This window comes from Microtus oregoni, unplaced genomic scaffold (genome assembly GCF_018167655.1).
Source record: "Microtus oregoni isolate MIOR12 unplaced genomic scaffold, Mior012 000017F_ref0000208, whole genome shotgun sequence".
Taxonomy (NCBI): domain Eukaryota; kingdom Metazoa; phylum Chordata; class Mammalia; order Rodentia; family Cricetidae; genus Microtus; species Microtus oregoni.
The window spans coordinates 3,626,041-3,648,618 of NW_024543076.1; the positions used below are offsets into that span (position 1 = coordinate 3,626,041).

The 22,578-nt window shown below is 42.3% G+C and overlaps 1 protein-coding gene across 1 annotated transcript in view; it reads right to left on the reverse strand.

Moving 5' to 3' along the window:
- The window catches only part of Frmpd1 (FERM and PDZ domain containing 1), a 93,814-nt gene that overhangs the window by 45,683 nt on the left and 25,553 nt on the right, over positions 1-22,578 (reverse strand). The window contains exon 2 of the mRNA XM_041667790.1: positions 5,915-6,019. Coding sequence (XP_041523724.1) covers positions 5,915-6,015 — 101 coding nt within the window. The 5' untranslated portion in view covers positions 6,016-6,019. The remainder of the gene's footprint in view (positions 1-5,914; positions 6,020-22,578) is intronic.

A 22,578-nucleotide genomic window follows, 5' to 3' on the forward strand; every position in this document is an offset into this window, starting at 1 on the left:
TCAGAGGTAGACATGGTGGTACAAGCTTGCAGTCCCAACACTTGGGACGCTGGGGCAGAAGATCCCAAGTTTCCAGCCCACCTGAACAACACAATGTTCACAAAAAATTCAAGCAGAGAGTTTGGCAAACAGTGTAGATAAAAATGCAATTTGTGGGGCCGGGTGGTGGTGGCGCACGCCTTTAATCCCAGCACTCGGGAGGCAGAGGCAGGCGGATCTCTGTGAGTTCGAGACCAGCCTGGTCTACAAGAGCTAGTTCCAGGACAGGCTCCAAAACCACAGAGAAACCCTGTCTCGAAAAACCAAAAAAAAAAAAAAAAGAAAAGAAAAGAAAAAAAATGCAATTTGTAGATTTAAGTCAGGAGCCTTCCAGACTGTTTCAAATGTTTCAACTTTTGCTCACAGGTCATGAAGCAATAGAAAATCCTGGAAGGATACCTGAAAGACAACTTATCATTTGGAATATTAGAAAGGACAAACAAAACTGCCTCTATTTTTATGGTAAGTAGACTACTTATCAAGGGGGTAAACAAGTAAATCTGGAAAGTGGATAGAACCAATAGGAAGGGCTTGTGACTACTGAGATGTCATGTGTGTTCATATATGTGTACATATAGGCAATGCATTCGGTTCTAGAGTCAAGCTAGGCTGAAAGAAACTTTTTTTTGAGCTTAAAGATAAAACTAATTTTGCTGTGTAGAGCTCTCATCTCCAAAGATTAGAAAATTCAATTTCATGCTTGTTTTAATAACCAAGTGAGATTACTCTGTACAGTAGAAATGGCAATTGAGCATGGAAGCTCTGAAAACGAAGCTTAGGAAAAGCCTGGTTTAGCAGAAAATGAGATGCATGATCTAATTAATATACGTAATTTTAACACAGTTATATAACACAGTAAGAGCAGCGTCCCGGAAACGGATCCCATCTCCCATGTCAGGGTGCAGCAACAGGTCTGCAGGGAAGTCGGGACAGACACAGCGACGGTGCTTCAACTGCTTACTATGGGGGAGGGGGGGGGGAAATCAAGCTATGTTTATTTCCTAGATTATATTAAAATAAATTCCACATTGAAGAACTAAGTATAAAATAATGGACTATCTTAAACTATACTGAATTAAAAATTAAGCTTTCATTAGGTGAAGATTTTGAAAAGAATTTCTTTGTACATGTGTGTGAGTGTGGAGGCCAGAGGTTGACGTGGGTGTTGTCCTGAATCATAATCCACCTGACTTTCTCCCTTTTGAAGTAATACACTTTTGCATATATGACACATACTGTACAAGTTTATGGGGTACCAATACCCCTATATACATCATGTGATGTTCAAATCTAGGTAATGTGTCTTTCTTTTCTAAGAGAATATTCAAAATCCCTTTGTTTCCTTTTTTGAGACAGTCTTTTTAAAATTTCTTTCTTTGAAATGGTATCTCTCACTGATTGGGTGAACTGGCTGCCAATGAGTTCTAGGGACCCACCATTGCTGGAGTTACGGACACATCCTGCTGCACCCAGCTTCCACATGGGTGCTGGGGACCTGCACTGTGGTCTCTGCGCTTGCGCGGCAGGCACTTTATCGATTAAGCCATCCTGCTGGCCCCAGGTCAAGATTATTTTAAATTCAGAAGCAATAAAGAAACTCCAAGGAAAAGAAGTACAAATGAGTATATAAAATAATAACTTTTTGTTGGAAAAAGCAAAGTGGAAGGACAGCTAAGACAATACTTCTATAGTCCTACAAAGACAGAAGAATAAACTGGGCCAGGCATGGTGGCGCACGCCTTACTGCCAGCACAGGAGGCAGAAACAGGCGGATCTCCGTGAGTTCAAAGCCAGTTTGCTCTACATACTGAGCTCTAGACCAGCTAAAGCTGCACAGTGAGAGCCTGTCTTAAAATAAACAAACAAATAAATTCAAACTTGTCTTAGTAGGGTTTCTATTGCCATGATAAATTACCATGACCAAAAGCAACCTGGGGAGGAAAGGGTTTATATTTCAGCTCACAGTTTCACATTACAGCCCACCATCCAAAAATTCAGCGTGGGAACTAAAGGCAGGAGCTTAGAGGCAGGAAGTGATGCAGACTGGTTTGTTCCTTATGGCTCAATTTGCTTTTTTCTTTCTTTTTTAAAACATAATTTATTTTTATTTCATGTTCATTGGTGTTTTGTCTGCCCATATGATTGTGTGAAGGTAACAGATGCCCTAGAGCGGGAGTTACAGACATGTGAGCTGCTATGCGGTTGCTGGGAATTGAACCTGGGTCCTCTGGAAGAGCAGCTAATGCCAATCTCTTTAGCGCCTCAGTTTGCTTTCTGATACCACCCAAGAACCCCTGCCAAGGGGGCACCATCCACTGCAGGATGGGCCCCTTTCCACGTCAATCATTAATCAAAGAAATGCCCAAGAGGCTTACACGTAGGCCAATCTAGTGTGGGCATTTTTTCAGCTGAGCTTCTCTTTTCTCAAATCATTCTATCCCAACATCAAGATGAAAAAAAAAAGCAACCAAGATAAAATCACATCAAGGGGCCATTTGAGGGATTAGCTCTTTCTTTAAAAAACAAACAAACAAAAAAAGGACTGATTTTTATTATTTTAAAATGATATGTGTATGTGTGGGTACCCAAGTGCAGGTATCTGCAGAGCCCAGAAAAGGCCTGACCTCCTGGAGCTGGAGGTGGATGTGAATGACCTGCCGTGGGGGCTGGGGATTGTCCTCTGCTATACAAGCTCTTAACCTGAGTCATCGCTCCAGCCCCACGGGTTAGCTCTTTCTAAAAGAACACTGATACCGAGCATACTGTCACAGTGGAATATGAAGTCAAGTGGTCACCAGGGAGCCAGCTTCAATGCACTTCCTGGAATTACAACCGCCCTAGGCTTCCCTCAACCGAGGTACGTGCATCTGAATCTAATACTACAGCTGACTTTGACTAAAGAGGCAGCAGTAACACCCAGAAAACCTGAGTAGCTTTGAGAGCTGACACTCCCTGCAGAAAAACAACGGTTACGTAAGCGTAACTTTGCACCAGTGATTAAAGTACCAGTTATTTCACAGTTTAGCAGATTCACTCCTAGGTAATATAGTTGGAGCCAAGCATAAGATCTGACTATTATGTGGAAAATGGTGTGAAGACAAGAGAGAATTATTCAGTCTTTGAAAATCTGGGGGGAAAAACCCCCCAGAGAATATGTACTCTAAATGGAGTGACTGCAGGTAGCTGCTTCCTGGACCACATTACTTCAGGGAATTCTTCTCACTGCTGGCCCCGGCCACCAGGACACCCAGAGCTAATGTGAGTGTTCACATGCTAAGTCCTGGGCTTTTATTTGTAATGTATTTTTAACATCCCTATTCCTTATTTCAGTTTCTTTAGCATTTTAAAACTGTAAGCCATCCAGAAGTCCTCTTGGAAGGAGATAGGAAATTTAAAAACAAAACAAAAAAAAAAATCCATGGTTTATTGGTTAAAAGCGCTGTCTGCTCTTCCATAGACCTCGGGTTCAGTTCTGGCACCCATATGGCAGTTCACAAGCATTTGTAGCCCCAGTTGTAAAGGGTTCAATGCCCTCTCTTGGTCTCTGCAGGCACCAGACATGCACATGTTGTACAACATGGATGCAGGTAAAACACTCACATGTGTAAAATAAAACTAAAACTAAAAAATAAAATATTTGAGCTGGAGAGATGGCTCAGCAGTTAAGAACACTGACTGTTCTTCCAGAGGACCCAGGGCTCAATTCCCACATGGCAGCTCACAACTGTCTGTAACTCTGTGAGTTTGAGGGCAGCCTAGTCTACAAAGCAAGTTCCAGGACACCCAGAGCTGTACTGAGAAACCCTGTCTACAAATTCAAACAAACAAACCTAAATAAAACATAAACAAACCAAAATAAAAGCTAATGCTAGCCACAAATGAGCACACCTTTAATCCTAGCACTTGGGAGGGAGAGGAGGAAGGGATCTCTGTGAGCTCAAGGTCAGCCTGGTCTACTAGTGAGATTCTGTAGCACAAAAGAAATAGGAAAGGAAAGAAAAGGGAAAGAAAGGAAGGTAGGTGAGATGGCTCAGTAGCTAAAAGTACCTGCCACCAAACCTGAGCTGGAGGACCCAAGTTTGATGCCCAGGATCTATCTCCTCTCCCCTCCCCTCCCCTCCCCTCCCCTCCCCTCCCCTCCTCTCCTCTCCTCTCCTCCCCTCCCCCCCTCTCTCTCACACACACACACAATAGTAATAATAACAACAACAACACCAATATAAAAAACCAGGCAATTTGACAGGCATATCATGTCTATTTTGCAAAACCACCAACAGCAGCCCCAGCCAGAGGCTTTTGACCAGATTCATGGTATCAGGCATGAATTCTGTCCTATGAGGAAGGCATCAAGCCCAACCTGAAATGGGAGCGACCCCTGTCTCAACAGTAGGAGGGACAAGAGGGACTCTCCCTGAAGGTGTCCATGCAGTTACAGTTTGATGGGAAGGGAGAACTGTTTTCTTCAGTCGCGCAGCCAGTGGTAAGGGCCCATCTTCCTGTAAAACAATGCTATCCACATTCCTGCGAACAACCCTAAGGAAACTCAATGGGACACACACACACATACACACGCCCGCATGTACACATGCATAAATCAAAATAAAAATGAACATAAAAAAACAGCACGTAGATGTGAGTATCTGGAAAGAGGACGGGGATCAATGGAAGTGGGAGGGGCAAAAGAAGGGAAGTGTGTGGGAATACGATTGAATACATTACGTGCATATATGACAATACATAATGAAACTCACTGTTATGTACAGTAAATATAAATTGATAAAACTGCTATTTTATATAAAATCTCACTATGTAGCCCTAGCTGGCCTGGAACTCATTATGTAGACAAAGACAGCCTCAAACTCATAGAGATCCGCTTGCTTCTGCCTCCCAAGTACTGGCATTAAAAGCATGTAACACTACACTTAGCTTTTTTCATTACTATAAATATAAAAACATTATTTGAAAAGCTATCAGGTAGGGGCTGGAGAGATGGCTTAACAATTAAGAGCACGAGCTGCTCTTCCAGAGGACTTGGGTTTGTTTCATTCCTAGCACCCACATGGTGGCTGACAACCATCTGTGATTCCAGTTCCAAGGGATCTGGCCAGGCCCCTTTCTGGCCTCTGTGAGCATTGCATGCACATGGTACAGACACATAAGCAGGCAAAACACCCATACATTTATGGGTTGAGAGTGGTCTTATGTAAGGCCCTCGGAAGCCTCTCTCCGAGACTGAGCTGTTAGAGTGAGCTAATTCTACCGGCCTTATCACATGGCCATAACGAGGCTCAGAGAACCCGGGCTCCAGCTGTGCAATCTGTAGTCACTTTGTCAGTCAGCAGCAGACAGCTGTCGGAGTTCCTTCAGATGGCTGTGTCTCCGTAACACCTGACACTGTCACTTCAGTGCTGTGGCAGCATCAGAAGGCTTTGAAATTTTATTCTAAAGTTTTCTCGTAGCAGCCATTTCAGATCTGTATGTGATAACATCTTACTTTGTTTAGAAACAGGGACCGTGGGAAAGGAACAGCTTGCCAGGAATGAGGACGTGGAAAGAACATAAACTCTTACAGCAAGTGCCCAGAAAGTGTTGTATGCACATGTGTATAAGTATATGTGATGATGATGATGATGTCTGTGTGTGTTTGGGGTGAGTGTGACTGTATATGGGTGCATGTTGGGGCAGGAGCATAAGGAAAGAAAGACATTCCATTTAAACTGTTACCCTGTCCCATCTCACTGCATATGACACACAATCAAAGCCAAAGCAGAGACACCAAGCCCAAAGTCCTTTCTGAACAGGCACTGCACAGGGGAGGAGGAGGGGGGGCACCAAACCTCTATAGCACGTTCCTCTAGCAGACCAGGAGCCTTACCGGGCTGAGCTGTCCCGGGAGCGCCGAAGCCATCTTGCCACCATTTGCTCTATTCTGTGTGCTTTCCGAGTCTGGGATAAACCGCCCTCCAGCTCTTCCATTTACCTAAATGGTACGAATGAGAGAAAAACATTCTTAGGACATGAACCCAAGCCTGGTACGGACTCTCTCTGCTACATCCATGGGATGTAGACCCACTGAGCAATAAATAGTCCCCTTCTAGCTCAGATCCTCACAGTCCACACAGAGCAAACATCTCAGCATCTGGCCTGAAGAATCCAGGCTTGTAGTAGACAGAATGTCTTTGTGTCTCCCACATAAAGATTATTAAGAAAGAAAAGCTAAGGTTTCACTGTTGAGTTGCCACCAGGACCTGCCAGCATGTGGCAATATTTTTTTTCCAGATCTGTTGCTTGTTTTTATTACTTTGAGATAGTGTCTTGCTACGTGCCTAGGCTGGTCTTGAACTTGTGAAGCTCCTGTCTCAGCGTCCAAGTGCTGGATTTACAGGTATGCACCATCACACCTGACACAACAGAATTTCTTTTCCTTTTTATTTTTTTGAAGATTTGTTTCATTATATCTGTAGGAGTGTTGTTTTGCTACCTGTTATACACACACAATATATGCATGTCTTTATGCCCACCGAGGCCCAAAGGCTGTTGAATTCACATGAACTGAAGTTACAGAGAGTTGTGAGCTGCCATGTGGGTGTTAGGAATCCAACTCAAGTTCTGTGGAAGAGCAGCCAGTGCTCTTCCCTGAGATGCTGAGAAGCCTCTGTAGCCCACAGCAGCACTCTTTATCACATGACTGGCATATTCTTCTGACTGCTATTTTTGCTCAGTGTTTTATACTTAATTTTTAAATAGTTAATTCATCTGCATAATTCCATACCAGCTTATAATAAATATACGCAGGCTTTGTATTGTAGCTCAGTGGGCAGAGTGCTTGCTTGGCATTCAAAGAGCCCTGGGTTTAATTTCCAGGATGTCATGAACTGGGCCTAATGGTGCAATCCTCTAACCCGGGGACTCAGGACATGGAGGTAGTAGGGGGATCAGAAGTAAAAGGTTTTCTTCAACTATATGGCAAGTTTCAGGCCAACATGGGCTACATTAGACCCTGTCTTAGAAAAAAATTTTATAAGGTAACCCCTAAGTCTTCTTACCATAATAAAAACAAATATCTATCCAGTAAGTACCCCCTTCCACCTGGCTCCTAAACCCGTACTGTTCTCTCTCCTTCTGAGTGTCTTTATGCCTGTACAAGTAAATACAAACAAAGATTTTCTTCTTTTTTTCATTGCAAAGGGAACACACCACGAGCGCTGCTCTGCACCAGGCTTTTTCCCTCTCTTCGGAATACATACCCTTGATATCTTCCTACATCAGCACATAGAATCATCCTTCATTTTTTTTTGCCAACTGATTATTCCATTGTATGGACTGTACTGTAATCTAAAAAGTAGACTTCTGTTGATAGACATTGGGTTATTGCCAGTCTTCTGCTATTATAAGCAATACTCAGTGAGTTATATAGTATATACATCATTTCTGCATGTTTACAATTGCATATTGGATAGATGCCCTAGTGATAGGTCAAAAGCTGCATGCATTTGTGCTTTGATAGATGTTGTCAGGTCACCAAGAAAAGAGACATACTTCAAGATTGATGTTTCATAAATCAATATGTATTGAAATTTCTATTGTCTAATCCATTTCACTTTTTAAAAACACTAGTCTCAATTCACCAAAGTAATTTCATCATAACCCAATAAACAACCACAGAAAATAAAAATACAACATTGGAAAATAAAATTGGATACAAAAGCAAATAAAAACAAATTATAAGTGATTATGCTGCTTAACACCATACAATTGCTCAAGAAAACCTTGGAGACAAGGAGAATTTTTTTTTTTTTTGAGACAAGGTTTCTTTGTGCTGTCTTGGCTGTCCTGGAACTCACTTTGTAGAACAGGCTGGCCTCAAACTCACTGCCTCTGCCTCCGAGTGCTGGGATTAAAGGCGTGAGCAGCCACCACCTGGCTGACAACGAGAATTATTAAGAAAAGCAAGCCATCTAAGATGGCCCCAGGAAGGGCAGGAAATCTAAAACGCCAGTTCCCACATGGATTTGTTAAAGAGCTTTACTTTCCCTCCCTCCCCCGACAGCAAGGACAGGCTCACAGGTGAGTTTCACAAATATATAAGATGAGGTTTTATTTTATGTAAAATTTATTTTTGAGAGCTGGGGATATAGCCCAATTGGCAGACTGCTTGCCTAGCATGCACAAGACCTTGAGAGATCAATTCCACGGAAACCAGGTATGGTGGCTGGCACACGCCTAGAATCATAAGTTCAAGTGTAAAACCACCCTTGCCTACACAGTAAGCGTAAGGCCAAACAGGACTATATGATACCTTGTCTCAAAATGCATGCACACATGCATGCACACACATCCCAAACAGAAGCTTCACTTTTTACTTAGAAATAATTTGGGATGTATAACAAGTTGCAAAGATAACACACAGACTTATTATCTGCCTGTACTCAGCTTTCTGGAAAATAACATCTTACATAATCTTTAATATCGTTTTGCAAAATTGAAACATTAACGTCAGCATAATACTATTAAGCAAACTGCAGGCAATATTAAGATCTCGCCAGTTCCCCCAACGCTCCTTTCCTGTTCAGGACCCAATGCAGGATACTGTTTGGATTCAGACATTTTACTTCTCCCAATGCTATTTTGCATAGGAGAGTTTCCAATTGGGAGGGCCAGCGCGATCCACACACCAGTTCTGACAAAAATGGCACAGTGAGGCGAAAGTGTAGCCTTCCCTATGACTAATGAAAAGTCAGTAATCTGGAAAATAACGATCAAGGGCCAGGTGGTGGGGGCGCACGCCTTTGATCCCAGCAGAAGCAGGCAGATCTCTGAGTTCGAGGTCAGGCCAGCCTGGTCTACAGAGCGAGTTGCAGGACAGCCAGGGCTACACAGAGAAACCCTGCCATGAAAACTGAATCATGATCATCAAATTGAATCCAGAGCAACTCACAGAGTGACAGTGGGGCATCTCCCAGGAGTTCAGAGAGAGAGCTAGGATACCTCCAAACCGAGCCTTGAAAACCTGGAGGCATACGCTTTTCAATAAATGGAAGCAAGCAACAAGCTATGAACAAAAGGTAAACATAGACAGGCTACAACGAAACACACTTTCTAGGCTCCGTGATCCAACACGGTCCAGAGACAGCCACATCTCTTTGTGGCATGCTCACTCAGACATGATAGTGAAGATGGAGTGAACAGATTTGGCGGTATTGGCCACCCTGTCACCACAGCTGCCCCAACTCTGACAACCTGCATATTGTTGCCATCAATGACTCCTTCATTGACCTCAGTGGGTAAAGTGCTTGCCAAACAAGGACAGGAGTTCAGCTCTCCAAACCCTACATCAGTGCCTGGCAGGTATGGCAGCCTGCTTGTAATTCCAGCCTCAGAAGGCAGAGACAGGCATCCTTGGTGTAGGCTTGCTAGTTAGACTAGTTAGACTAGTGGTCTCTGGCTTCAACTGAGAGTCTGTCTCAATGAAAAGATGCAAAGCGAAGGCTGACTCCAGTACACACCTACACATACACGTGCCCTCACACTCAAAATCAGGCATACTGACACACAGATGATTACAAAAAACAGAAACAGAAAAGAGCTTCTAAACAATTTGGTAGAAAAAACCAGATCAAATATAAAAACTGAGAATAAAAATGACATTAGACTTAAAACCAAAATATTACAAATGCTGGCTGCTTTTGCAGAGGGACCCGAATTCAGTTTCTAGCATGCACATAGGGAGGCTCACAACTATCTGTAACTCTAGCTCCAAGGATCCAACGCCCTCTTCTGGCATCCAAGGGCACCTGCACACATTTGCACATACACATATAAATAGAAATCTTTTTTACAAAGGAAAGAAAAGTATGGGTCACTATTTGACTCATACAGTAAGAGTTAATCCTTACTTACCATGATGGTTAGTTATCATAATTAATAAATCATGCAAAAAATTAATGAAATACACAATAGCAATATAAGAACATTTCCTATGGGGCTGATAGTGGTACAGTAGTGGCCTAGGAATGTATAGTCCTGGGTTTAGCCTCAAAAGCCACATAAACTGAGCAAAGTGGTCACACCTGTAATCCTAACTGTCAGAGGATAAGGAGGTCATTATCAGCTCCACAGGAAGTTCGAAGCCAGCCGTGGCTAAACTCTGTCTCAAAAAAGAAAAATATTTTCAAAAATATGCAGTAAATTTAATCCCAGCACTCGGGAGGCAGAGGCAGGCGGATCTCTGTGAGTTCGAGACCAGCCTGGTCTACAAGAGCTAGTTCCAGGACAGGCTCCAAAACCACAGAGAAACCCTGTCTCGAAAAACCAAAAAAAAAAAAAAAAAAATGCAGTAAAATACCAGAGGAAACAACTGGAAGAGTTTAAAGATGCTGTTTTTAGGGGTTGAAAGTTACCTATTTATCCTAGACATTTTTATATTTAAAATGCTTTTTAATTTTAAATTATTTTCACTTAATTTTTAGGCTTGAATAAGATAGGCTTAAAGTATTAGGAAGGGCAGTGAAAGTAAAATCACCTCTAATCCCACTATCCAGTGTTAGCTTTTATTTGTCATTCTTTTATTTTTACACATGTACTTTTTTGTTTGAGACAGGGTTTCTCTGTGTAATCCTGGCTGTCCTAGCATTCCCTCTGTAGACCAGGCTGTCCTTGAACTCAGTGATCTACCTACCTCTGCCTCTTGACCACTTGTGATTAAAAGCGTGCACCACCACCACCACCTGGCTCATTTTTAAATTAAAATGAAGTTTTATACTTTCCCCTCTGCTGCAGGAATTCCTTCAGCCAGTAGCTTCTGAGATACCAAACCACTTGGGCATGGCCTCTTATACTATAAATGCCAATGTAAAGCACACACTTGCTCTCTCTCTCCCTGGCTTCTGGATTCAGTTCCTGTTCCAAGTTTGTGCAGAGGACTGTGAGTTTCCTATTATATGACAACAAGCTAAGGAAATTATAAAGAGATATTCTACTTGCTCTTTCTATAACCAAATACTGTTACTTGCAGGAAGTAACCCAAAGAGTACTCAAAGGAACGAAATATGTCAGATGGATGTGTTCCACTTTACAGAATTTGGAAAATTAAAATATGTACGCCACACCATTGACACTTATTCAGGTTTTCAATGGGCAACTGCCTTGAGCTCAGAAAAGGCGGATTCAGTAATCACTCATTTAATAGAATTTATGGCCATCATCGGCATACCTGCACAAATAAACACAGACAATGGTCCAGCATATGTGTCTAAGAAAATGAAAGACTTTTTTGCTTATTATAATATAAAACATATTACAGGTATACCAAGCAATCCTACAGGTCAGGCAGTTATAGAAAGATCAAACTATAAAGGACATGTTAAACAAACAGAAAGGGATGGAAAATACCCCAGAAATAAACTGCATAATGCTTTATTAACCTTGAATTTTCTTAATACTAATAAGAAACGAACAATGGCAGCAAGAGACATTGGATAAAAGAAAAGACTTCTGAATTAAGTCAGTCAATGTATTTCAAGGATGTGTTGACCTCAGAATGGAAACCAGGAAATGTGCTACATTGGGGAAGCGGTTTTGCTCTTATTTCCACAGGAGAAGAAAAGCTATGGATACCATCAAAATTAATAAAGATTCAATTTGAAAAGGAGAAACCACTTGAGACAGAGAAATGACAGCTCATCCACAGAGGTGACAAGCATACAGGTGGTAAGGAAACCTCATAGGGGTTGGGCAGGGTTCTGTTCTTGTCTTTGCAGGAAAATATTCATCTTCAAAAAGTCAAGAGAACCTAACGATGTTTGAATGCCTAATGAGGAAAAGATAACTGTCCAGAAAGAATCACTGAACAAAGAGGAATATGAGATATGAGATGAGGACAGGTCATTTGCAAGGTAAAATTTCACATGTACTATATATATATCCCAGTAGTAATATAAACTCACTTAAAAATCAAAGCTGGCTTTGGAGTTGGACAATATGTATCCTTCTCTAAATCCAAGCATGTTGTTAAAAGAAAAATTCAGAGTTTCTATCTCATGCCAGGAGTCATCTGGTATTGGACAGAAAGAAGAAAGATCTTAGGAAAATTTTACTTTTCTTCATACCTGTTTTGTCTATATCATATCTTTCATTGAATATATGTCTATATGAATAATGTTTGAGTTTTCCACAATGAACAATGAATTTTCCTGCAGTAATATTTGAAATTTCCAGGAAGAAGATGGGGCCCCACAATGATTCCACCTTTTGATATGATGTCATGATGCTGATAGTGCTACTTTAAGACTGATTTGGGGTACCAGCTGCTCAAGATGGTTCCAACTTGGTTAGCCAAAATGATGCACCTTCTTACAATGTTCTGGACAGAATTCCAAATAAGAACTTCAGAAAAACCCTACCAAATACTCAGAGAATATCTGCAATTATACAGTAATCATGAAACTTAACCATCATTTTACTTTTACTGGATCCCATAGAAAGAACATCGCCTCCATGATAGCTGGAAGTAATTCTAGAAGATGATGTCCCCTCTCCCAACAAAGTTTTCCTCAGGGTTAGGGACATCAATTAGGAGTTGATTATAACTGGTACAGGGTTGGGGGTTGGAGTGAAAATTATGTAGGCTTAGAGATCTCTTTAAAAAAAGGAAATTGGATGGGATAATAGGTAGATTAGTGTGAGCTTATGCACACTAATAATAGTGAATAATAAAGTGAATACATGTAGGCTATTTTTTATAGACAATGTACATTAATATAGATTCCTGTATATTGATCAAATTCAAATTATATTTAATAGGCTATTTCTGTTTACAATATTTGTGTACCTATGGAAAGTTACTTTGTCATATTGTATGCTTGCATGCTTCTAACTCTGCTTAAGACATTTTGTATATTGATACAATTTTAGGATATAGTTATCATATTGCACTACACATTTCTACTTCCGATCAAGATACTTAAACATTGTTTACATTTTGAGGTCATTGTCCTCATTTGCTGCACAGCTATTTAAAGATTGTTTGATATTCTAATATGAAGTCTTAGTCTTTAATTATATAGGTATTAAGAATTATAGGTTAATACCATTCATGTTTGTCATATAATAGACTAATCAGGCTCTTTAGATACAGAGATTGTATTTTGCATAGATAGGTAATCTTTTTTTTTTTTTTTTTGATTTTTCGAGACAGGGTTCCTCCGTAGCTTTTGGTTCCTGTCCTGGAACTAGCTCTTGTAGACCAGGCTGGCCTCGAACTCATAGAGATCCGCCTGCCTCTGCCTCCCGAGTGCTGGAATTAAAGGCGTGCACCACCACCGCACCACTTTTTTTTTTAAATATTTATTTATTTAGTATACAATATATTTATTTATTTAGTATACAATGTTCTGTAGGTATGCCTACAGGCCAGAAGAGGGCGCCAGACCTCATTACAGATGGTTGTGAGCCACCATGTGGTTGCTGGGAATTGAACTCAGGACCTTTGGAAGAGCAGGCAATGCTCTTAACCACTGAGCCATCTCTCCAGCCCTAGATAGGTAATCTTTAACCACTTCAAAGAACTGTAGAATATGGCATTTAAATAGATTAGAGTTCTGTTGACATGAGATACAATTGCTCCTGGCAGCACAGATCTATTCCCGAGAGAATGTTGAGCACAGAAGCACTTAGAGCTTGTTCTCTTCTTGGCAAGATTGGCCTTTGGGCAAGGAACTATCCATGCCTTGACCACTGACAAAATGCAGTGTCCACACAGGATAAGCAGGATATAAGAAAAAAGACTGTCAAACCTTGCCAAGACAGGGTAAGACGATTCTGAAAATTCTCCTGCCTCTGAAAATGGTCTGTCAGTTACTCTAGGCCTTAGCCAAAGTTGGTTGCTTCACTGTTGCAAATGAGACTTTGGGTAATTGCCCAGACAGCCAGTTGTCTCTGTCATTTCTTGAACCTTTTGGAAATTGCTTGATTGCACTTCCTGCCTACTCAAGTAATATATCTCCCCCTTCTCAGGCCTTCAGTGGGGTTGACTAGTTACTTTCCTCTTATGATTTAGCCACACCATTTCTAATACAAGTCTTAGATTGCTTAGGATAGAATGATTATTGAAACATTTAGCATATGTTCCTTGCTTAATATTGTTTATGCTGGTTGTAATTCTAATTTTTATACTTGATATTCTTATTCTATATAGTTTTGTATTAGGCTTAGAACTCTTTTATTTAAACAAAAGTGGGGGGGGGGTGCTGTAGGAATTCCTTCGACCAGTAGACTTTAAGACACCAGCCCACGTGGGCAGGGCCTCTTATCCCATACATGCCGATGTAAAGCCTATGCTTGCTCTCTCCCCCGGCTTCTGGATTTGGCTCCTGTTCCCCATTTGTGCAGAGGACTGTGATGTGTGACTCTACCCCTACATAAATAACCCTTTATTACATGCAGTTCTGAGCTAGTGTGGGATTATTTTGTAACTAACTCTTTATTATACGCAGTTCTGAGCTAATGTGGGATTATCTTGTAACTTCCATCTTTACTCTCTTATAGTTTCATGGACACCATTCTAGATCAAATATGAGTATTTATGCTGTCATCTCAAATGGTGTTATAGTATAGTCTTTTCTCTGATTACAGATTATTCAATAAATCTATCATCAAACATTTGTGTTGTTTTTAATTTTCACTTTTACAAAACTGTGGAGGTGAGTCTCTTGGTAAAGTGCTTGCCACAAAACCATGAGGAGCTGAGCACCTGTGTACGGTGCAGAGTGTACAGGCAGGCAGAGAGAGAGAATTCCTGGGACTCACTGGCTGGCCAGTCTAGCATAATGGTGAGCTCCAGGTTCAGTGAGAGACCTGGTCTCAAGAACTAATGTGGAAAAAGACAGAGAATAGCACTCAGCATTAACCTCAGTCATCATATACATATATGCTGTACATATGTGCACACATATGCACACACAGAGCTTTGCAAAATGAAAATCCTATTCATGGCAAATAGACACCAGATGTTTTCTTGAGATAAGTATCTAGCATTCTTTAAGCACATACTCTTTGTGTTTGTTTGTTGTTGTTGTTTGAGAAAGGGTCTTTCTATGCAGCCTTGGCTGTTCTGGAACTATGCATACAGTGCTGGTCCAGAACTCACAGAGATCCCCCTGCCTCTGACACCCAAGGGCTGGGATGAAAGGCGTGTGCCACCACTGCCCTGCTGGTAAATTGTCACTTAAAAAATCTGAAGTCTATGTTGCTTCTAAGAAAGCACCAATGCACACTCCTGCAAGAAAGGAACTTATAAACATTAATTATTTTTTTTAGTTATCAACATGATGAAAACAGTGCCAAAGTCTTGACCCAAACACTTATATTCCTGGAGGCCAGACAGAGGGCTCAGTTGTTAAGAGCACTAGCGGCTCCTCCAGGGGATCAGGTGTGGTTTCCCATACCCACACGACAATTTACAAGGGTTTTTAACTCCAGTTCCAGGGGATCTGACACCCTTTTCTGGCCTCTGCAGGCAGCATACACTTGTGGCACACAGACATGTAGGCAGGTGAAACACACCCAGACACAGAAAATAAAAATAAATAACTGAAACAATTTTTAAGTATTTAAAATTTGGATAATACAAAAGGTGAAAATTAAATATTCATATTCTCATAAACACTCAACTTATCCCTTAAGAATATGTTCTAGGGGGGCTGGAGAGATGGCTCAGTGGTTAAGAGCATTGCCTGCTCTTCCTAAGGTCCTGAGTTCAATTCCCAGCAACCACATGGTGGCTCACAACCATCTGTAAAGAGGTCTGGAGTCCTCTTCTGGCCTTCAGGCATACAGACAGAATATTGTATACATAATAAATAAATAAATATAAAAAAAAAGAATATGTTCTAGGCCGGGCGGTGGTGGCGCACACCTTTAATTCCAGCACTCGGGAGGCAGAGGCAGGCGGATCTCTGTGAGTTCTAGACCAGCCTGGTCTACAAGAGCTAGTTCCAGGACAGGCTCCAAAAACCACAGAGAAACCCTGTCTCGAAAAACAAACAAACAAACAAACAAAAAAAAAAGAATATGTTCTAATAGGATGGAGAAAGTTATGTCTGGCTATTGGTTCCAACATACTTTGCAGAAAACATCACCCTATCACATTAAAATAACACAAAATACCCATGCCATTTCAAGCATCTCAGAGGTCACATGATCACATGATCAACATCTGTTAACAATATGTTAACTCCTACCTAAGTTTACAGAAACCCCTATTTTACATTTTAATTTTAATGACATGGTCTCACTATGCAGCCCTAGCTGGCCTCAGAGTTACAGAGATCTCCCTGCTTCTGCTCCCCAAGACTCTGCACTTCTAAGCTGTACAAACATCGTGTTCATTTTCCATCTCAAGGGCTCGGTACCATGAGATTTAAGTTACTTGGTGACTGATTCATCTAAACGCTTCTCATAGGCCCTGCTTGTTCATATTTACTCTTCGTCCCTTTGTTCCTGATGGCTTTCCCTGGCTTCCTACTGGAATGTCTACCCTCCTTACTTAGAATAAATACTCTTATAATAAAGGTTATTTAATGTTCCCTTGCCACAGGCACAAAACTCACAGTGGGTTTCTGAGATACAATAGAAGGAAAAGAATGTGGGTCTTGGATTCCAACAATACAGAGACAGGAAAGTCAATGTGTAGTGATGTCCCCGGGATATTGGTCCCAAGGGTAACTGCCGCCACGAGTCCATCCAGGGAATCAAGTCAGCCGGCAAGTCATGGAGTACGAATATTAAGTCTTGTGTGTGTGTGTGTGTGCGCGCGCGCGTGCGCGCACAATATACTTTCAAGGAACTAGGACCGTAAGGGAGCTTAAAATCAAGCCATGTGACAACTCCTGAGAATCAGAGAATGAGGGGCAAATGCCTAATATGGGCGAGACCCTGGATTCCATTCCCAGCATGGAAAGGGGGAGGAAAGCAATATGAAAATGCTTACTGGACTAAACCTGGAGGTAGCCTGCATCATCAAGACTCACAAACAGCCAAAAGGCTGCTATGGACAGTGCATATCCATATGCTATGGACGGAGATCCGAGTTGACGGAGAAACGCCGCAGAGGGAGGGGCTTCAGTTCACGCTCAGTCAAGACCTTTACAGAGACTCAAGGATGGAGTGAGCTTTCTTAAGAACTGAGATTCTTGTCCATGAAGGGACTCAAGCAGAAGTTGAAAGATTACATGACTGTAAAAGGGATATGAGAGAGAAATTCGCAAGGAGTCAGACCCAGGCAGCTTCTGTAGTTCCTTCAGCCACGCGATTGGAGTCTCCACTGGACAGATGTAGAGCCAGGAGAACGGGCGCTTGCTGTCCTCTACTTTTGGTTTCAAATCCTACAGTGCATATTTGGAAGTTCTGAAGTGACCACAGATCACAGAGGTGTCTTTCTGAAGGACCGCAGAATTTTCTGAGATCTCACGCATACCCACAAGAACCGAAGACCAGCCTTCCTTTCCCGCTGAAGGTCATCCAACTGCAGCATTTACTTACAGAGATTGTTAAACTGCTGCCAAATACAGTTTAGCTAACTGATTTCTATAAACGTATATGACTCTAATTAAAATAATTAATTTGCATTATATATCTGAACTGTGGGTAAGCCCGGGCCTTCATCTAGGAATCTCCAAAGACCAGACAGATGGTTACATCAATGAAGCCATTAAAAGTGCTCCCTGACTCAGCAAGGTCCAAGCCGGACCATTTAAAGTCAAGAGAACGACCTGCTAATGGCTTTAATATTCGCCTGCGCTGCTGGGCTAATGGAAAAAAGCAAGATGCAGATAATCCCCAACCATTTGGGATCTCTGCTGCAATCGCAATGCCAAGAATCATCTGGCCTCTGATGGCTCCGTTCTTCGCTGCTGGCACCATCTCCTTGCATCACAGTGCCTTTCCCTGCAGCTGACCCCACCTCTCTATCACCCGGGTCTCCTGCGGCTGTGCTCCCATGACACACCCGTTTCGGCCTCTGCGCCCTGCCTTTAGGTCTCCTCTGCCCCATGCTAAGCACCCTCAGTTCCTTTACGGTTCTTTGCAGTCCAGGGTTGCTTTAGACCAGACCTCTCAGGCTATGTACCATCTTAGCACCGACCCCTTAAACGGCCACATTTTCAAGCAGAACCCGTTCCTGGCTGTGTGGATTGAGCTGAGTAAGAAGAGAGTATTACAAGAGGACAGTTATCTTAAAAAGCAATTAGGCTTTAAATTGAGAATGTAGACACCCAAACGGGAGCTGAGGGGTGGTACTAAAAGCTGGCACAGGCTATGGAGAAATTAACCACAGGGGGCAAAGAAAAGGAGAGGGTGAAGGGCAGAGATTACCCATGCGATAGACTTGGAAGCTGGATGGTAGGTAATCCAAGCGGACAAGAACTAGGCAGAGGGTGTTCAACTTTCAACAAGGGGCTCAGGAGATGAAAACACAGCAAAGAAATGGAAAAACCATAATGAAAGGTCTTGAGCTGAAAAGTATGTTTCAAATATAAAGGACACAAAAAGCAATTCTGGGGTGAGCTTCAAGAAAGGCTCCTCACACACTATGTTTTTGAGTTGCAAAGAGAGAGAGAAGAGAGAGAGAGAGATTACCCTTAAAATTTATTTTAAAAAAACAAAAAGAAAATGATCATCTTTGAAAGAGATTAGGCTTCTGTTTTCATTTTTTTTTTATTATGTGTGTGTGCGCACGCGTAACAAAAGATAAGAGCTCCTAAATCAAGAGATGTCAGCTCTCCAACAGCGCTCTACCCAGTGGCAAAGGGGCCGGGCAGGGCAGTCAACATCTTGGCTCATTTCTTCTCTGGTTTGCACTAACTTCTTTAATCGGCTCCATAAGGACCGATCAGCTTCAGCCTCATCTACTGAAACTGAAGAGTTCAATGCCCTTGTTCCCCCATGGAAAGAGCTAGAAATAACAACAAAATGATAACTGTAAGAAAATCAAATTCTGTCCTCAGAATTAATAGAAAATATTCTTCAACGGAGAAAAGGAGAGCATATAACCAGGCTGCCTTAATGATGCAAGGATAACCATAAGTTTAAAGTCATATCAAGATTATTCTAAAGAAAGGATATAGAAACCAATTTTTATTCATGAATCACTCACACAATTCTGAGATAGGAACCAAGTAAGAAAATGTTAATTTCTTAAGTTGAAAAATAGATACATAAGGTTCACTTTATTACTCTGTTTTTGTGTACATTTAAATTGTTATTCTTTTTAATTAATATAGATTTTAATCTTTACATTTTATTACACATGGCTCCCCAAAGCCATTTTCATGCACATTTATCATGTTCTTTGCACCCATTCCTTTCCTTTATAAAATTCTTCTTAATAAATGTTCTAAAATTTAAAAATTGCTAACAAACTTCAACATTATAGGGATTATATATCACAATTAAGTATTATCCTAAGAAAGCTTCAACTAAAAAATTATTAATATATTTTATCTTATAAATAGAAATGAGAATAATATAAATGCATATAATACTATACATTGTAAGCTATAGGTCACTTGTTACATTAACCCAATTTCCTTGTGTCAAACAACATAGAAACACCATGTGATTCTACGCCATTTTAAAAACAAGAGTAGAAATATTTTGCTTAAAGGAGAAAATAAAACAGTATTCACTGGAATGGAGTTGCTAGGGAGTAAATGAACATGAACAAGAGATGAGAAGGTGGTGGAGAGATGGCTCAGAGGTTGGTAGCACTTTCTGTTCTTCCAGAGAACCCGGTTCGGTTCCCAGCATCCACATGCAGTCCACAACCATCTCTAAGTCCAGCTCCCTCCACGTGCACCAGGCACACACAGTGCACAGACATGCAGGTAGTCAAAACACCCACACACATAAAAATTTTTGAATAGAAATATTCTTGAAATAGAAAATATTCTTCAACGGAGAAAAAAGGAAACACGAGAACCACAGCCCAGGAAGAATTGACTGAGAGGTGTCAGGTGGGGTCTGAGAGTTGCTCATTTTATCGTGGTTCTTAGATAAAACTTGGGGTCTCCTGAAGAGAGCGCCGAGCTCAGACATGAGCCGCTGGCTTGCTCTCTGTGCAAAGTCACAAGGCCTCGGGCTTATCTCTGCTTAATCTCACCAGCAATTTTCACAGACCTGAAATGCTGCCATCCTTTTATTCCTCTAGGGTTCCTTATCCCTAAATTCTAAGCTTTTTGCAAGTATATAACTCTATCATCTACCAAAAGATTGCTCTCATGACAAATTTGGGGGGAAGAGGTGGGTTAGTTTCTCATGACTGATGAATACCTAAGAATACAGCTTAAGAGAGAGAGGGTTGGTTTGAGCTCAGTTTCCAGTCCACGATGGGCTGTAAGGAAGGGTTTGGGTTCAGAGTCTCCAGTATGTGACTGGCTCCAGACTGAAACGTCACAGGCAGTAGACACGGCAGCTGTTCACCTCACCGAGAACACAGGATGTCCTTCGAAGCACTCCTCTAGTGACTACTTAGCCCAAAGAGGTTCCACTTTCCAATAACGCCAATATATGATTCCATCAATGGATTAACTCATTGATTAGGTTGGAGCCTGGGGACCCAATCACTTGACAAAATCCCACCCCTGGCGATGAAGGCTTCAATACACAAGCCTTTTAGGGGACACAGTGCTCAAAGCCTAATGAGGAGAAACTAACATTTTTACCTACAGATTCGTGCGATAATTTGAAGAGACCACGTGACATTGCTCTAGTACAGTGGCCACCAGGACCCCATGAAGGCATTTCCTATCTCCTCCCTCAAAGGATCCCAGTCAACTCGGGTCTGATACAGAATCTGTTCACAAGTCATTTCACCTGGGCCATAAAAACAGTCTGGGAAAAGCTGCATGGAATTATTTCATTTCTTCCGTGCCCGTGGCTCCTCCATCTTCCTTTCCTCAGCTTGTCTTTCCAAGAACTATCTCCCTCAACACGTTTTGTTTTACAGAAAAGAGTGCCTAACAGGAGTTTTACCGTGAACCAAAGAAAAGCCAGTGGCTCCCAGCTGCTTAGCTAGGTTTCCTTATCCCCCGTAGCAGGAGTGGTAGACACGGCCCTCCCTGCACCCTTTCCTGGGCTCACTTTCCATCTGATGCTCATGATAAGCTGCGTGATTAACTTCCCACCCTACACCTGGGAGTGTACAGGGCCCTGGTCGTCAGCATCCTTGGGCATCTCACACTGAACCAGGTGCAAACGAGACACAGGAGATGGCTCTCGAGAAAGCACCCAGAGTGACCACAATCCGTGGCAGCATTCCCAAACGACCTTTCCACGTGAGCAAACTGCCAGAGCACCGTCCTGACGGCACATGGGATACGTGGAGAGGACACTACAGTGGGACGGCTCCCCAGTTAATGGCACCCTAAACACTAATAGTCACCAAACCACAGCTCTGGTCAGGCCTGACTTTCCCCTAATCAAATAAAAATACACATGCAACAATTTTAACAGAAACTATGATTCATTCATATCATCACCCCAAATCATCCTCAGTGCTGCGCAGTGTAAACACAGTGTTCTTGGAAATGACGGTCCAGGGTATCCTGGGATCACATGTCCTCAGATTCCACATCTGCCTGACAAGACTGGGCATCTCAGAGAGAGATGAGCTTCTTATCTAACGCTCTGCAGATGGCCTCTGCATGGCCCTCTGGGAGCTTCAGGAAGGCAGCCGCCAGGATTGATGGGAACTCAGGCTGTGCCTTTTTTTTTTTTTTGAACAGTGATTTGGGGGCATGGGGCCCAGGCCACACTAAGGGGATGATGGGAAGTTGGTCCACACAATTCATCCTCCTTATCAGATGGAGAGTGAGCCCTGGGAAGGATGTGGGAAAGAGCTGACTTGAATACCAGTGTGGCCTGTACCTCACCTCAGCTGTCCTAGGGCCCCTGAGGCAACCCTCAGAGATCTAGGCAAATGTCACTGTTGAATTACATGCAGCTGCCAAGCCCCTTGTCTTTACTGGGTGAGGGACGGGGCACTCTCCATAGGGAGACACTGTAATCAGGTGTCCCCCCCCCACCCCCGGTGCTGTTACCAGTTAGACACAGAACCCAAGTCACACCCCTTCACCCTCAAATCTCAGTGTTCCTATCTGTAAAGTGAAGGATTTGTGTGAATGAACTCTGAAAACATGACTATATTACAGGAGTGGGTGTCTTCATCCCCCAGTGCTATGGCCAGAGGCACTCAGCCATGTAGGCTTTTTTTTTTTTCCCATTTTTTTATTGAGAAAAGGAGAAAAAAAAAACAAGTTTCCACCTCCTCCCAGCCTCCCATTTCCCTCCCCCTCCTCCCACCCTTCTCCCCCTCCTCCCACCCTTCTCCCCCTCCCCCCACTCCTCTCCCCATCCCTCTCCAGTCCAAAGAGCAGTCAGGGTTCCCTGCCCTGTGGTAAGTTCTAGGTCCTCCCCTCTCCATCCATTTCTAGGAAGGTGAACATCCAAACTGGCTAGGCTCCCACAAAGCCAGCACATTACGTA